This window comes from Xenopus tropicalis, chromosome 3 (genome assembly GCF_000004195.4).
Source record: "Xenopus tropicalis strain Nigerian chromosome 3, UCB_Xtro_10.0, whole genome shotgun sequence".
NCBI lineage: Eukaryota > Metazoa > Chordata > Amphibia > Anura > Pipidae > Xenopus > Xenopus tropicalis.
The window spans coordinates 144330948-144348538 of record NC_030679.2 but is presented as its reverse complement, the minus strand read 5'-3'; the positions used below and the strand labels follow the sequence as shown (position 1 = coordinate 144348538).

Genomic DNA, 17591 nt, shown 5'->3' with positions numbered 1-17591 from the left:
GTACGCAGTCTGCTAGTGCACCAACTCCCAGGGGGGCACCCAGACAGTACCGTACGCACTCTGCTAGGGCACCAACTCACAGGGGGGCACCCAGACAGTACCGTACGCACTCTGCTAGGGCACCAACTCACAGGGGGGCACCCAGACAGTACCGTACGCAGAGTACATACTAAGTCTTCGCCAGCGCCTCCTTCTCTCTTATGCCGCGGCAACAGGCCCTTTTATAAGGTTGCGCCCGTGCGTATGACGTCACACGTCAGCGATGAGGCGCAACCTTATAGTAGTGCCTGTTGCCGCGGAATAAGAGAGAAGGAGGCGCAGACGATCACTGGTCTGTTGGGGGTACTTTCTGTGGGGGCAGTTGGGGGTATTGTGAGGGCTGGCTACTGTCTATGGGGGGTACTGTGTATGAGGCAATTGGGGCCACTGTTTATGGGGGAAATTGGGGGTACTTAGTATGGGGGCACTGTGTGTGGGGGCTACTGTCTATGGGGGGTACTGGGTATGAGGCAATTGGGGGCACTTTGTGTGGGAGCTACTGTCTATGGGGGGTACTGTGTATGAGGCAATTGGGGGCACTGTTTATGGGGACAATTGGGAGTACTTTGTATGGGGGCACTATGTGTGGGGCTACTGTCTATGGGGGGTACTGTGTATGAGGCAATTGGGGGCACTGTTTATGGGGGCAATTGGGGTACTTTGTATGGGGGCACTATGTGTGGGGGCTACTGTCTATGGGGGGTACTGTGTATGAGGCAATTGGGGACACTTTGTGTGGGGGCTACTGTCTATGGGGGGTACTGTGTATGAGGCAATTGGGGGCACTGTTTATGGGGGCAATTGGGGTACTTTGTATGGGGGCACTATGTGTGGGGGCTACTGTCTATGGGGGGTACTGTGTATGAGGCAATTGGGGACACTTTGTGTGGGGGCTACTGTCTATGGGGGTACTGTGTATGAGGCAATTGGGGGCACTTTGTGTAGGGGCTACTGTCTATGGGGGGTACTGTGTATGAGGCAATTGGGGGCACTTTGTGTAGGGGCTACTGTCTATGGGGGGTACTGTGTATGAGGCAATTGGGGGCACTATGTGTGGGGGCTACTGTCTATGGGGGGTACTGTGTATGAGGCAATTGGGGGCCATTTGTGTGGGGGCTACTGTCTATGGGGGGGTACTGTGTATGAGGCAATTGGGGGCACTTTGTGTGGGGGCTACTGTCTATGGGGGGTACTGTGTATGAGGCAATTGGGGGCCCTTTGTGTGGGGGCTACTGTCTATGGGGGTACTGTGTATGAGGCAATTGGGGGCACTTTGTATGGGGGCTACTGTCTATGGGGGGTACTGTGTATGAGGCAATTGGGGGCCCTTTGTGTGGGGGCTACTGTCTATGGGGGGTACTGTGTATGAGGCAATTGGGGGCATTTTGTGTGGGGGCTACTGTCTATGGGGGTACTGTGTATGAGGCAATTGGGGGCACTTTGTGTGGGGGCTACTGTCTATGGGGGGTACTGTGTATGAGGCAATTGGGGGCCCTTTGTGTGGGGGCTACTGTCTATGGGGGGTACTGTGTATGAGGCAATTGGGGGCATTTTGTGTGGGAGCTACTGTCTATGGGGGGTACTGTGTATGAGGCAATTGGGGCCACTGTTTATGGGGGAAATTGGGGGTACTTAGTATGGGGGCACTGTGTGTGGGGGCTACTGTCTATGGGGGGTACTGTGTATGAGGCAATTGGGGGCCATTTGTGTGGGGGCTACTGTCTATGGGGGGTACTGTGTATGAGGCAATTGGGGGCACTTTGTGTGGGGGCTACTGTCTATGGGGGGTACTGTGTATGAGGCAATTGGGGGCACTTTGTGTGGGGGCTACTGTCTATGGGGGGTACTGTGTATGAGGCAATTGGGGGCCCTTTGTGTGGGGGCTACTGTCTATGGGGGATACTGTGTATGAGGCAATTGGGGGCATTTTGTGTGGGAGCTACTGTCTATGGGGGGTACTGTGTATGAGGCAATTGGGGGCCATTTGTGTGGGGGCTACTGTCTATGGGGGGTACTGTGTATGAGGCAATTGGGGGCACTTTGTGTGGGGCTACTGTCTATGGGGGGTACTGTGTATGAGGCAATTGGGGGCACTTTGTGTGGGGGCTACTGTCTATGGGGGTACTGTGTATGAGGCAATTGGGGGCACTTTGTGTGGGGGCTACTGTCTATGGGGGGTACTGTGTATGAGGCAATTGGGGGCCCTTTGTGTGGGGGCTACTGTCTATGGGGGGTACTGTGTATGAGGCAATTGGGGGCACTTTGTGTGGGGGCTACTGTCTATGGGGGGTACTGTCTATGAGGCAATTGGGGGCCCTTTGTGTGGGGGCTACTGTCTATGGGGGTACTGTTTATGGGGGCAATTGGTTCTATTTTGGCCCCTATAGTAGGTGTTTTTTTTTTATTATTTTATTTTTACGTCCGTAATATTCGGGGGAGGGGGCACCCACGTAAATTTCTGCTTAGGGCACCCATTTGGCCAGCAGCCGCCCTGCCTATCTGTTTGCATTGTGTTTCGCTGGGCTTTGGATCTGTTAGCCAAGTGGAAGCGGCAGCACTTCGGCTCTTACCCACTGGGAGTGTAACGCGGGAAGCGCAGCCGGGCTCTGTGGGAATATACAGAGACTATCAGCCCAATGGGGAATAAATATACAGACATGGTTATATATGAATTATTGCTTATTAATGATAGGCAAGCAATTCTCCAATCATCAGGTAGCGTGGCCGAGCGGTCTAAGGCGCTGGATTAAGGCTCCAGTCTCTTCGGGGGCGTGGGTTCGAATCCCACCGCTGCCAACTTTTTTTTTTTCCCCTGTCAACTAAATATATAGATATAAATTATATATATAATAGATATAATTCCTGGCCAAAACATACCTTATCACCCAAAATTTCCATGCTTTATAGGGTTTTGGGTATGCGATTTACTAGACACTGCGCTGCACTCGTTTTAAAAGAGCACCCTGAGAGGACGCGATTGCGCAAAGCGCACTTCCGCCCATAGTTCATTCAGCTTCACTGCCCATTGTTGTAAACGTCAGAGCAAAAGGCGGTGCATTGTGGGAGACGAGGAGGAAGGCGCTGAACTGGGCCTGCTCTGGAGCTTTGGGATCCGTTTTGTCTGTTGCGCCGCACACCTAGGCACGGTGCATGCTGGGTAAAACCGACTTCCTGGTCACATGGGCGGGCGGAGCCAGTTACCTGCGCCGTAGCGTGTGAGGGTTATTGCTTACGTTTTGCTGCTTGTGTGCGTTTAATTGCACGGTTGGAGCTGTGTCCCAGTAGCTGTTGGTTCATGGCTGCACATAAATGAGTGAAGGAAACATGTAAAGAAAGTAGCTGTTAGTGTAAGGGGCCAGGTTTAGGTGAGAGAAAGAAAGGCTTGGGGGTGAAGTCCCTGTGTATTAAGGGGCACATTTATTAACACTGGGGACAAACATCATGGTGGTGTTGCTCATAGCAACCAATCAGCAATTGGATTTGAACAGTTAGCTACAAGCAAAGATCCGGTGGGTTGCTATGGGCAACATCACCGGCGATGTGTGTCTCCAATGTTATACGAACACCACTTAAAGTATGTTTTGCCCCGATTCCTGTATTGCAGAGACTATGAAACATGAAGCCCCCCTCGCGCCAGCGTTCTGCGCCAGTCAGGTACGAAATCCAAGGCATCCATCTGAGACGGACCGGTCCCTACCGCCTGGCGTGGACGTTCAAAGAGAAACATGAGTTACTAAAGGGGCTGAAAGCGCAGAAGGATAAAAAGGAGGCCGAGATACCCGTCCAGGGGCGGAGCCAGACAGAGGTGAGCGCTAGCTCTAGGGAAAGTGCGCTGTGGGGAGGCAGGGCTTCAGGTAGGGGGGGTGTGGGGAGGCAGGGCTTCAGGTAGGGGGGGGGTGTGGGGAGGCAGGGCTTCAGGTAGGGGGGGTGTGGGGAGGCAGGGCTTCAGCTAGGGGGGGTGTGCGGAGGCAGGGCTTCAGGTAGGGGGGGTGTTGGGAGTTCTGATGTTTCAGCAGGGGTTTTATCAGGGGCAATGCAGTAACAGACACAAAGTTTGCTATAAATATGTATATGTATAATTGCTATAAGTATGTAACCCCTAGCAACCATCCAAGCGCTTGCTTTCAAATGGCAGTAAAGGGAACCTGCTAGGTGAATGTGGGTAATAGTGATGTGCGGGTTTGAGAAAAAGTCGACCCGACCCTAAATCCTACCCACTTCAAACCCTACTCTCTATAGACCTGCGCCCCACTCCAGTAAGGTAAGTAAGGGCAGGCAGGTAAGGGTAGTGTAAGGGTGGGATTGAGGTTATAAGGGAGTATGTAAGGGCAGGAGTAAGGTTATAAGGGAGTAGGTAAGGGCAGGAGTAAGGTTATAAGGGAGTAGGTAAGGGCAGGAGTAAGCTTATAAGGGAGAAGTAAGGGCAGGAGTAAGGTTATAAGGGAGTAGGTAAGGGCAGGAGTAAGGTTATAAGGGAGTAGGTAAGGGCAGGAGTAAGGTTATAAGGGAGAAGTAAGGGCAGGAGTAAGGTTATAAGGGAGTAGGTAAGGGCAGGAGTAAGGTTATAAGGGAGTAGGTAAGGGCAGGAGTAAGGTTATAAGGGAGTAGGTAAGGGCAGGAGTAAGGTTATAAGGGAGTAGGTAAGGGCGGGAGTAAGGTTATAAGGGAGTAGGTAAGGGCGGGAGTAAGGTTATAAGGGAGTAGGTAAGGGCGGGAGTAAGGTTATAAGGGAGTAGGTAAGGGCAGGAGTAAGGTTATAAGGGAGTAGGTAAGGGCGGGAGTAAGGTTATAAGGGAGTAGGTAAGGGCGGGAGTAAGGTTATAAGGGAGTAGGTAAGGGCGGGAGTAAGGTTATAAGGGAGTAGGTAAGGGCGGGAGTAAGGTTATAAGGGAGTAGGTAAGGGTGGGAGTAAAGGTTATAAGGGAGTAGGTAAGGGCAGGAAGTAAGGTTATAAGGGAGTAGGTAAGGGCAGGAGTAAGGTTATAAGGGAGTAGGTAAGGGCGGGAGTAAGGTTATAAGGGAGTAGGTAAGGGCGGGAGTAAGGTTATAAGGGAGTAGGTAAGGGCGGGAGTAAGGTTATAAGGGAGTAGGTAAGGGCAGGAGTAAGGTTATAAGGGAGTAGGTAAGGGCGGAAGAAAGGAAGTAACTAAGGGCGGGCAGGTAAGTAAAGGAGTAAGCTAAGTAAGGGAGTAAGTAAGGGCAGGCAGGTAAGGACGGGAGTAAGGTTATAAGGGAGTAGTTAAGTAAGGTAAGTAAGGGCCGGAGTAAGGTAAGTAAGGGCGGGTTTTTTCGGGTTCAGCCAAACCCCCAAATCCATGTTAAGGGATTGGGCCAATACTGAACCGAATCCTAATAATCACATGCTAATTAGTAATGAAATCTCCGTTTCACCCATACACACACCTCTCCCTCTGATTCAGGTTGCTTCTTACATCTCGTGGCTGCGAGGCCGCGCTGCTCGGGAAGCCATACAGACGGAATATGAGCGCTGGGTGCACAAGAGGAGATCCACGTGTAATCAAAGCCCGGCCCCTATAGATGTAAGGAGGAAGAGCTACCTATACTCTGTATTTTCTCTCCATTATTGCACGTTTCAATTTCAACCTGTTTCTCCTCTGTTGGCAGCTGTGGACGGATATGGCGCGCACCGTGTCAGAACCTGCAGAAGAAGCTTTAACGGCAGCTTTCTCCCAGGTACCAAGGACCCCTCCCCTTCTTTCCTTTGCTGCACTGCAGTGCTTCTTGCTAAGGGAGGGGCTTATATTCACCACAATCAGGGTTGCCAGGTTGGCAGTTTTTCCGCCAAATTGGGCTACTAATTTAAAGCCCAGGCTGGTTTCCAATGTACAAACCCGCCAAGGTACAGTTTTGGGCTATTTTTTGGAGCCTTGGCAGGTTTGTAGTTTGGAAACTAGCCACAGTTTTTTTTCCCCCTAGTGTTCCACTGCATGCTGGGTAATGTAGTTTGTATCTAACAATTAGCCTACAGCTAGGTTTAATTTAAAACTACAATACCCAGCATGCAATTGGACAGTATCGACAGGCTCCCATTTCTATTCTATTTAGGCTCTATAGGGTATGAGATTGTACCATTACTTTCTACTGGGATGTAGGGGGGCTGCCATTTGTTACTTTCTGCAGTTGATCCTTAAGCTATAACTCTTAGGATATCTTGGGGCTGCTGAGAGTTGTAGTTAAACACACCCATATGTATATCATGTCTGGGGTTAATGCAACATTCTGTAGGGACTTCCCAGCGGGACTGGGCACAGAGGGAATTATCAGCCATCCCATTAACTGGAGAGGGGGCACAGGGCATGGGTAGTGATTATACGCTTTAAAAACGCAGGTTTTCCCTATATATACTTTTATTTTTTAGCCATTTTTTCATTGCACATTGAGCTGTTTTTGGGCTACTTTCGAAGTGGCTTTTGGCTAGTTTTGGGCTGGTTTTAGAACTGACTTTGGCTGGTTTGGAAAAATAAATCTGGCAACCCTGACCGCAATGTTTGTCTCCTAGATGCTGACTATCGCAGCCACAGAGCCCATCAGCTTAAAACACTCGATCCCTAGTAGGTTTCCCGACGGCAAAACACAGTCCGCCTCTCACAATGACCCGCAAAAATCCCATGGATCGGTAGAAAATAGTCAAAGAAAGGAACCTCTAGCAGAGGCACCCGGACTCTCAGCATCTCAGCCCTCGCCGCCACTGGATGATGCCGAAGACCAATGGACAGGGCTGGACTATGAGAAGATTTACAAGTACCTATCGAAAGCTGCCAAAGGGGAAGAGCTGCCCAAACTCTCCAAAGTGGGTAAGGATGGGGGATAGGGGAAGGTACCCCCTTCTAGAGTAAGTGGGGAGACCTATACGGGTGAGATCCTGCTCTCCAGGTAGTTAGCTGCCCATAGACTACTAGGTACCATCTACACATCCTATGTATGGTACCAAAATGGCCAACATATAAACTGAAACCAGGGCTCGTTCAGGTGTTGATAGAGCCAAGAAAAATCCCATTGGTAGCAGAACGTGTCAGTCCTCCTTTGTGCGGCCTCTGGTTAGTGACCTTCCTCTGGTCCCAAAGGTGATCTGATAGTTGCCCCAGAGCCAACGCACACCACTGACCTGGCCAGGGCCACCATTAGAAATCACGGGGCCCCTCACAACAAACTTTTCTGGGCCCCCCTCCCATTAGTACAAAGGACGCACAGACTTAAAAAGTATTAGGGCCCCCCTACCTCAGTGCCCCCTTACGCTGTGCAGGCCAGGGCCCCCCCTTACGCTATGCAGGCCAGGGCCCCCCTAACGCTATGCTGGCCACGGCCCCCCATATACAGTGCCCCCAATTGCCGCATAGACAGTACCCCCATACACAGTGCTCCCATGGATAGTACCCCACATTGCCCCCAATTGCCCCCACAGACAGTGCCCCCAATTTCCCCCACAGACAGTGCCCCCCATAGACAGTGCCCCCAATTGCCCCATAGACAGTGCCTCCCGAAGTCGTCTTCTGCTTCTTCAGCGGCAGTGGTGACTGCAGCTCCAACAACTTCGCTCCTCCACAAGACAGGCCCTTTTATAAGGTTGCGCCCAGTGTGTACTGACGTCATACATACGCACCAATCGGATGACAGGGCCCCCTTTAAAAAGATTGGCCGGGCCCGGGACAACTGTCCCCCCTGTGCCCCCATGATGGTAGCCCTGGACCTGGCCAAACAAGCAGATCTTTATGGTCACTGCTCCCTCTGTATAGGAAACCGCACCCCCATACAGAGGGCCAAGCACTTGTTCCCATAATGCAGTTCCACAGCAGAATATCCTTCTTTTTTTTCCCCTTTACAGAATCTGCTGTGCTGCTCTGTCTCCTTCACGCGCTCCCTGACCAAGTACAGATGCTTGATTGGCAGCCTCTCGCATCATTCCTCCGCCAAGCCTACTCAAGCCTCAACTCCATGGCACAATCCTCGGACTCTGTGACGCAGGAGAATACAGGCGATGGCCACGCTTCTCCAGAGGATTCAGTGGATGACCAGCTTTGTTCAGTGGGCAACCAGTCCAATCAGACTGCACCACCAAGTGCTAAGGACAACTCAGTAGGTGACCATTCCACCCAAAATGCAGCGGGAGATAAGGACAATCTATCATGTGACCCACCAACTCAGAAGGCTGCTTTGGGTGACCAACATGCTCCGGAAAATCCATTGCGGACCACTCAGGAGAATCCTCTGGGTGAAAAATCCACGGTGAGGGACCTTTCTGCTTCGAATAACACAGTGACGAATCCACCGAATCAGAACACAGCCGAGGACCAACCCGGTCCGAACTGGAAGGAGTTAAAGTTCTGTCCCTTAAACCCTTTTATGATCCCTTTGAACCTCCTGAAGCAGAAAGAGACGGAGTGCTAGCTCACACAGCCATTTTTCTGCCCACGTTTTCACCTCGCTTCAATATGTTCACGCAGCCAATAGGAAATGAGAGGGGACATTGCCCGCCCAAATGACTGCTCTTTACGTGTATTTCTTTTATGTTCCCACAGGTACTGTACGGAACGCGTCGCACTTCTATGTTCCGCAGAGTTAATTAAATGCAATGGAACCCATACCTGCGTTGTGCTGTTAGTAGATAAGCGCTGCAGCAGAGCAGGTAATATGTCTGAGTGCCAGGAGTATGGTTATATTACCCTAGGGCAGGGGTAGGGAACCTTGGCTCTCCAGCTGTGATAAAACTACAAATCCCAGCAAGCATTTTCCTTAATTAACCATGACTGTGGCTGTCAGACTCCTGCAATGCATTGTGGGACTGGTAGTTCCATAACAGCTGGAGAGCCAAGGTTCCCTACCCCTGCCCTAGGGGCAGGGGGATACTGCAGGGGGATACTGCAGGGGTTACTCACAGATACTCCATAGCCTGAGTGCCAGTCTCAGTATGGTTATATTACCCTAGGGGCAGGGGGATAACTGCAGGGGTTACTCACAGATACTCCATAGCCTGAGTGCCAGTCTCAGTATGGTTATATTACCCTAGGGGCAGGGGGATACTGCAGGGGTTACTCACAGATACTCCATAGCCTGAGTGCCAGTCTCAGTATGGTTATATTACCCTAGGGGCAGGGGGATACTGCAGGGGTTACTCACAGATACTCCATAGCCTGAGTGCCAGTCTCAGTATGGTTATATTACCCTAGGGGCAAGGGGATACTGCAGGGGTTACTCACAGATACTCCATAGCCTGAGTGCCAGTCTCGGTATGGTTATATTACCCTAGGGGCAGGGGGATACTGCAGGGGTTACTCACAGATACTCCATAGCCTGAGTGCCAGTCTCAGTATGGTTATATTACCCTAGGGCAGGGGTAGGGAACCTTGGCTCTCCAGCTGTTATGGAACTACCAGTCCCACAATGCATTGCAGGAGCCTGACAGCCACAGTCATGGTTAATTAAGGAAAATGCTTGCTGGGATTTGTAGTTTTATCACAGCTGGAGAGCCAAGGTTCCCTACCCCTGCCCTAGGGGCAGGGGGATAACTGCAGGGGTTACTCACAGATACTCCATAGCCTGAGTGCCAGTCTCAGTATGGTTATATTACCCTAGGGGCAAGGGGATACTGCAGGGGTTACTCACAGATACTCCATAGCCTGAGTGCCAGTCTCAGTATGGTTATATTACCCTAGGGGCAGGGGGATAACTGCAGGGGTTACTCACAGATACTCCATAGCCTGAGTGCCAGTCTCAGTATGGTTATATTACCCTAGGGGCAGGGGGATAACTGCAGGGGTTACTCACAGATACTCCATTGCCTGAGTGCCAGGAGTATGGTTATATTACCCTAGGGGCAGGGGGATAACTGCAGGGGTTACTCACAGATACTCCATAGCCTGAGTGCCAGTCTCAGTATGGTTATATTACCCTAGGGGCAGGGGGATAACTGCAGGGGTTACTCACAGATACTCCATAGCCTGAGTGCCAGTCTCAGTATGGTTATATTACCCTAGGGGCAGGGGGATAACTGCAGGGGTTACTCACAGATACTCCATTGCCTGAGTGCCAGTCTCAGTATGGTTATATTACCCTAGGGGCAGGGGGATAACTGCAGGGGTTACTCACAGATACTCCATTGCCTGAGTGCCAGGAGTATGGTTATATTACCCTAGGGGCAGGGTGATGCTGCAGGGGTTACTCACAGATACTCCATATCCTGAGTGCCAGTTTCAGTATGGTTATATTACCCTAGGGGCAAGGTACAGATGCCATTCTGAGCTCCAGGCTCTGTAGGTTACTGTTGCACTGTTACCCAAGTATACCCCATTTCTCTATCGGCCCTCCTGTCAGTGCAGACGTTAGGGTTTTGTCTGTGATCACCTCTGGAGGCAGGACAGAGAATTGAACTTAGTGGCTCCTGGTCCCTCCCACTGTATATAAGGCTCGTCTCCACCCTCACTCCTCAGTTCTTTGTCCTGCCTCGGAGGTGTAGGACAGTTACATATATCATTTTTTATTTTATTTTATACCTATTAACACAAGAAATATACTAGGACACATAGCTGTTCTAGTGGGACACTGACACTTGGGCACGCAGAGCTGCCACTACAAGTGTGGATTACATCACATCATGTGCACTGGGACACGCAGAGCTGTCCATTGAGGTGCTGGCAGATGCCAATTGATTGCACTTGGGTACGCAGAGCTACCCCCATAAGTGCTTGTAGGGGCAATACACAGGGTACGCAGAGCTGCCCAGAAGTGTAACCCCCAACGCTGGTCCACAGCAGGAGGCGCTGAAATGGCAGCGTTATAATATATAAAAAACGGAGAGGTAAGTTCCCTGGGCCATATATCGATAAACAGAGCGAGCCCTACCTGACTAACGCGGGAGAAAGTCCCGTTCGTAGTATCAGCGCCACGAGCGCACTTCCGGGTATTGGGGAATGCGCGCCCTACGTGAACGCGCTCCTGGGATTCGCGCCAAACGTCGCGCGATGACGTCACTCTAGGCGCCCTTCCGGGTACTGGTGAATGCGCGTCCTACGTGAACGCGCTCCTGGGATTCGCGCCAAACGTCGCGCGATGACGTCACTCTAGGCGCCCCTGTACTGCAGGCACACAGCGCCATTACAGGCAGCATTATAACAAGAAGCTGCAGATCTCCTCTCCCCCACTAAAGGAGCACTCGATAATTGCAAGAGAGCCCTTATTCACAATAAGCAACATAAGAACAGCATGGAGAAGGCTGATTCACTCAAGGACCTCAGAGAGGTCATACAATCAGCAAAAAAACAGAAAAAACCAGACAAACTACCTAAGTGCAAGGTATGTAAGCACTCCCTGAGAAAATCAGAGAGAAATTATTGTTCTGACTGCAAACCTGCCTCACAGACTCCTTCTGTAGCTGAGCCACCTATACTCTCCCCACAAGCATTACAGGCTCAGGATTCAGCCTCACTGCCAAACACCCCTCAGGCTAACTCCCCATTACCAACTCCAGCCACTGACCAGCCACCTATAGCACAGGCACCTATACCCATGCCCTGGGAGGATAATCCGCTGGCCCATACTTCTAACCAAGTACCAGCCCAGTTTGGGGAATTCCTACAGTGGATCATGAATACAGTACAACCACCACAAGCTCAGGGGGGGCAGACTAAAGCCCGAGATAATAGGAAGCGCAAAGCCACAGTCACCTTACCTTCCTCCTCAGAATCAGAAGAGGGGCTAGCCTCAGACTCAGAGGCAGACGAATTACTCAGTCAGAATTCGGATTTTTCAACACATTCACAACCCCAGTCAGAGTCAGACTCGGACGAAGAGGGAACATCCTCTGCCTCCCCAGAAACCTCAAAAAGGTTACTAAGGGAGATGATGCAGACACTAGAGATTAAGGATGAGACTGTACCCCTATCTAGGGCTGATAAACTTTTGGGAGTTCAAAAAAAGTCCAAATTAGCTTTCCCAGTGTTCAATTCCCTCACACAGGCAAATGAGGCAGAGTGGGCCCAACCGGAGCGCCGAATTGCACTCACCCAAAGATTTTTCAAAACATACCCTGTGCCAGAGGAACACCAAAAGAAGTGGGATAGAGCACCCAAGGTTGATTCCGCAGTAGCCAGGCTATCTAGACAAACCGCCATACCAGCTGAGGAGGCAGCATTTAAAGATCCCTTAGACCGCAGGATGGAATCCATTCTAAAACGCTCCTATACACAAGCAGCAGCAATCCTTAGACCCGCAGTGGCATCAGCAGGCTTAGCCCGAACAGCCAGACATTGGGCCTTGGAGTTAGCACGCCATCCACCATCATCTAAACAACAGTTACAGCTGGAGGTGGACAAACTATCCACCACCTTGTCATTTCTGGCAGAATCTGCTCTAGAAATTACCAGATTAGCAGCCAAAGCGACTTCCAACGCAGTGGTGGCCCGCCGAGCCCTGTGGTTAAGGCATTGGTCGGGAGACACTGCTTCTAAGATGAGGTTACTATCACTGAAATTTACAGGGGAGTCCTTATTCGGACCTGACTTAAAACAAATCATATCTGACGTTACTGGGGGGAAAAGCACTTTCCTACCTACCGGCAAGAAACAAAAATTTGATTCCTCTAACAGATATTCTGGGAGGAGAGGATGGAACTCACAATCGAGACCATTTCGGCCCTCTCGTTCAGGATTCAGGAGCTCCCCAGCTGATCAGGGAGCAAGACGTGGCAGACCCACATGGCAGCAGCACGCCCGCAGCAATACCAAGAAACCAAATGCGACCAAACCCAATTCAGCCTGACTCAATCAGACCACCGGGGATACAAAACGTTGGGGGCAGATTACAACAATTTCTGGGAACATGGGAAACACACGTTACGGACAAGTGGGTACTATCTATAATCAGCCAAGGCTACAGAATCCCTTTCACCCCACAGCTTCCACAGGGAAGGTTTCTCCCATCATCCACTGCACCGCACAAACAACACTTGCTTCAACAAGCGGTAAATACCCTACTACTTTCAGGAGTAATAGAGGATGTCCCGGAACACCACAGATACAGGGGTTTCTATTCCAACCTGTTCCTGGTACGAAAGAAGGAGGGATCCTTCAGACCAGTCCTCAACTTGAAACCACTAAACCCAATGGTCCTAAACCAAAGATTCAAAATGGAATCCGTAAGATCAGTAGTAGCCGCCATGGAACCTCAAATCTTCATGACGACAATAGATCTACAAGACGCCTACTTACACATACCAATATACCCAGCGTCACGCAAATACCTCAGATTTGCAATCAACAATTCACACTACCAGTTCACAGCACTACCCTTTGGGCTATGTACCGCACCACGAATTTTTACCAAAGTCCTTGCACCAATAGTGGCATACCTGAGAACCCTGGGAGTACACATCATACCATATCTGGACGACCTGTTAATAAAAGCACCCACGGCACAACAAGCAGTAAAGGACACCACCCTGTGTCTTCAAGTCCTAACGCAACACGGATGGTTGATCAACCACCGCAAGAGCTCTCTAACACCATCCCAGACGATACTATTCCTGGGCCTAATTTTCGACTCCAAGACACAGAAAGTCTTCCTAACCCAAGACAAGATCAACACATTAATCTTGACAACTCGAGCCTTCCTGACCAAGAACAAGACCTCAGCAGAGGATTGTCTATGCCTCCTGGGTCTCATGGTATCCACCCTGGAAGCAGTACCATTCGCCAAATTTCACCTCAGACCATTACAGCTCAATTTCCTGAGGTGCTGGAACAAGAACCACCAGAACCTACAACAGGAGATCCATATTACTCAGACAACCAGGACCAGTCTTCTCTGGTGGACGGAGAACGACAACCTCCAACAAGGAAGGAGTTGGACAACCGCTACCTGGGAAGTGGTAACCACCGATGCCAGCCTCAGAGGATGGGGGGCAGTGTACAAAAATCTCACACTCCAGGGCACCTGGTCCAGAGAGGAAAGCCAATTACCTATCAATGTACTAGAACTCAGAGCAATTGCTCTAGCACTAGAGAACTGGTCAACAATTCTACAAGCTCAGGCAGTCCGAGTACAATCCGACAATGCAACTGCAGTAGCTTACATCAACAAACAAGGAGGCACACACAGCAAAATGGCTATGCAGGAGGCCTCCAGGATACTTACCTGGGCAGAACGCACAGTACCGAGCATCTCTGCAGTCTTCATACCAGGGGTACTGAACTGGGAAGCGGACTATCTGAGCAGAACAACCATCGACCACGGGGAATGGTCACTCAACGAGGAGGTCTTCCAACAACTAATTCGCAGGTGGGGGACACCGGAAATAGACATATTGGCATCAAGGCACAACGCAAAGCTACCACTTTACTGTGCCAGAACAAGAGATCCAAGGGCGGCGTTTGTGGACGCACTAGTGATACCATGGAACTTCAGGATGGTATATGCATTCCCACCACTACCCATCTTACCCAGGGTAATCAAGAAATTGAAACAGTCCAGCACGGTCACAATACTCATAGCCCCGGACTGGCCGAACAGAGTTTGGTACTCAGATCTCATCAAATTGTCAATTGCCAGGCCCTGGCGACTACCCCTTCGACCCGACCTCTTATCTCAAGGGCCAATAAAGCACCCCAACTTGCAGATGCTCCGATTAACTGCGTGGCTCTTGAAACCGAGTGGTGGCAGCGACAAGGATTTTCACAGAACGCCATAAAAATCTTCTTACGAGCCCGCAAGCAATCTACAGACAAAACGTATCATAGGGTCTGGAGGACCCTCCTAAACTGGTGCAGACACAGGGACATTTCTTGGAAGGATATTTCCACAATCGAGGTGGTGGAATTCCTGACGGAGGGGTTTCAGAAAGGACTGGGTTTACGCACCCTAAAGACCCAGATCTCAGCAATCACAGCACTGACACATTCTAAATGGGCTGAAGATCCTACAATCCAACAATTTATCAGGGGTGTTACCAGAACACGACCACCCCTCAGAGAACCCCTAGCAACATGGAATTTACCACTAGTCCTATCTGCACTACAACAACCACCTTTTGAGCCTTTATCATCATGTGAGCTAAAGTGGCTATCATTTAAAGTGACTTTCCTAATAGCGATTACGTCAGCTAAACGAGTGTCCGAGTTGGCGGCACTATCCAGCAAGGAACCATGGCTCACACTTCACCATGACAAGGCAGTACTCAGGACCTCACCGGGGTTCCTGCCGAAGGTAGTTACAGAACGTCATATGAACCAAGACATAATTTTACCTTCCTTCTGTCCAAAACCGTCAAATGAGAAGGAGAGACTGCTTCATAAATTAGACGTGGTCCGGGCACTCCGGATTTACTTAAAAAGATCGGCAGACTATAGACAATCAGAGAGCCTCCTATTATCATATTCGACTACACAAAAAGGAAGAGCTGTATCAAAAAGGACTATAGCCCGTTGGCTAGTTGAAACTATCCATACAGCATACGACAGAACAAATGTGCCTAGACCGTTCGCAGTGAAAGCCCACTCTACACGGGCACAGAGTACCTCATGGGCACTGCAGAACTTGGCAACCGCAGACCAGATCTGCCGAGCAGCCACTTGGGTCTCACCAAATACTTTTATTAAGTTAAATGTTTACGCTTCTCAACCGGCCGTGTTTGGCCAAAAAGTTCTACAAGCGGCTGTGGCATAGTGCCAGGAACACTAGCCACGGCATACTAACAGTTTTACCCACCCAGTTAAGGGACAGCTTTGGAACGTCCCCTAACGTCTGCACTGACAGGAGGGCCGCTAGAGAAAAGGAGATTTTATACTCACCGGAAAATCCTTTTCTCGTAGGCCCGAACTGTCAGTGCAGTAAGTCCCACCCAGGCTGATTTAGTATGGGCACCGGGACCTCTTTCTCGCTATCTTTCTACCTGATGTCTCTTGGCCTTCCTTCTATCTGTACTGTCTCCACCGACTGAGCTTACCAACAGAACTGAGGAGTGAGGGTGGAGACGAGCCTTATATACAGTGGGAGGGACCAGGAGCCATTAAGTTCAAATTTCTGTCCTGCCTCCAGAGGTGATCACAGACAAAACCCACACGTTCTGCACTGACAGTTCGGGCCTACGAGAAAAGGATTTTCCGGTGAGTATAAAATCTCCTTATCCTGAGCACCAGTCACTGCACTATTAAAAGCATGGTCTTGGGTACTTGTACTAACACAATACCCTGCCTATAGGAATATTACAAGTACCCAGGGTATGGGGGGGGGGGGGTGTACTGACACAATACCCTGCCTATAGGAATATTACAAGTACCCAGGGTATGGGGGGGGGGGGTTGTACTAACACAATACCCTGCCTATAGGAATATTACAAGTACCCAGGGTTATGGGGGGGGGGGTTGTACTGACACAATACCCTGCCTATAGGAATATTACAAGTACCCAGGGTATGGGGGGGGGGGGGGGGTTGTACTGACACAATACCCTGCCTATAGGAATATTACAAGTACCCAGGGTATGGGGGGGGGGGGTGTACTGACACAATACCCTGCCTATAGGAATATTACAAGTACCCAGGGTATGGGGGGGGGGGGTTGTACTGACACAATACCCTGCCTATAGGAATATTACAAGTACCCAGGGTATGGGGGGGGGGGGTTGTACTGACACAATACCCTGCCTATAGGAATATTACAAGTACCCAGGGTATGGGGGGGGGGGGTGTACTGACACAATACCCTGCCTATAGGAATATTACAAGTACCCAGGGTATGGGGGGGGGGTTGTACTGACACAATACCCTGCCTATAGGAATATTACAAGTACCCAGGGTATGGGGGGGGGGGTTGTACTGACACAATACCCTGCCTATAGGAATATTACAAGTACCCAGGGTATGGGGGGTTGTACTGACACAGTACCCTGCCTATAGGAATATTACAAGTACCCAGGGTATGGGGGGGGGGGTTGTACTGACACAGTACCCTGCCTATAGGAATATTACAAGTACCCAGGGTATGGGGGGTTGTACTGACACAGTACCCTGCCTATAGGAATATTACAAGTACCCAGGGTATGGGGGGGGGTGTACTGACACAATACCCTGCCTATAGGAATATTACAAGTACCCAGGGTATGGGGGGGGGGGTGTACTGACACAATACCCTGCCTATAGGAATATTACAAGTACCCAGGGTATGGGGGTTGTACTGACACAGTACCCTGCCTATAGGAATATTACAAGTACCCAGGGTATGGGGGGGGGTGTACTGACACAATACCCTGCCTATAGGAATATTACAAGTACCCAGGGTATGGGGGGGGGGGGTTGTACTGACACAATACCCTGCCTATAGGAATATGACAAGTACCCAGGGTATGGGGGGGGGGGGGGGGGGGGGGTGTACTGACACAATACCCTGCCTATAGGAATATTACAAGTACCCAGGGTATGGGGGGGGGGTTGTACTGACACAGTACCCTGCCTATAGGAATATTACAAGTACCCAGGGTATGGGGGGGGTGTACTGACACAATACCCTGCCTATAGGAATATTACAACCCCCCATACCCTGGGTACT

General features: G+C 50.5%; 1 protein-coding gene and 1 non-coding gene across 7 annotated transcripts; both read left to right on the top strand.

Annotated features, from left to right (window-relative positions):
* Window positions 1-2753: 2753 nt before the first annotated feature.
* On the top strand, window positions 2754-2835 carry trnal-aag. The gene has a single exon. It is a non-coding gene; the product is annotated as a tRNA-Leu (tRNA).
* Window positions 2836-3048: 213 nt separating this feature from the next.
* snapc2 (small nuclear RNA activating complex polypeptide 2) lies at window positions 3049-8639 on the top strand. 6 transcript variants are annotated; one of them, XM_031897758.1, is made up of 6 exons: window positions 3049-3196; window positions 3644-3844; window positions 5460-5579; window positions 5665-5733; window positions 6560-6854; window positions 7883-8639. In XM_031897758.1, the coding sequence occupies exons 2-6, from the start codon at window positions 3656-3658 to the stop codon at window positions 8443-8445; spliced, it is 1236 nt and encodes a 411-aa protein (XP_031753618.1). In that variant the 5' UTR covers window positions 3049-3196; window positions 3644-3655; the 3' UTR covers window positions 8446-8639.
* The last annotated feature ends 8952 nt before the right edge of the window (window positions 8640-17591 follow it).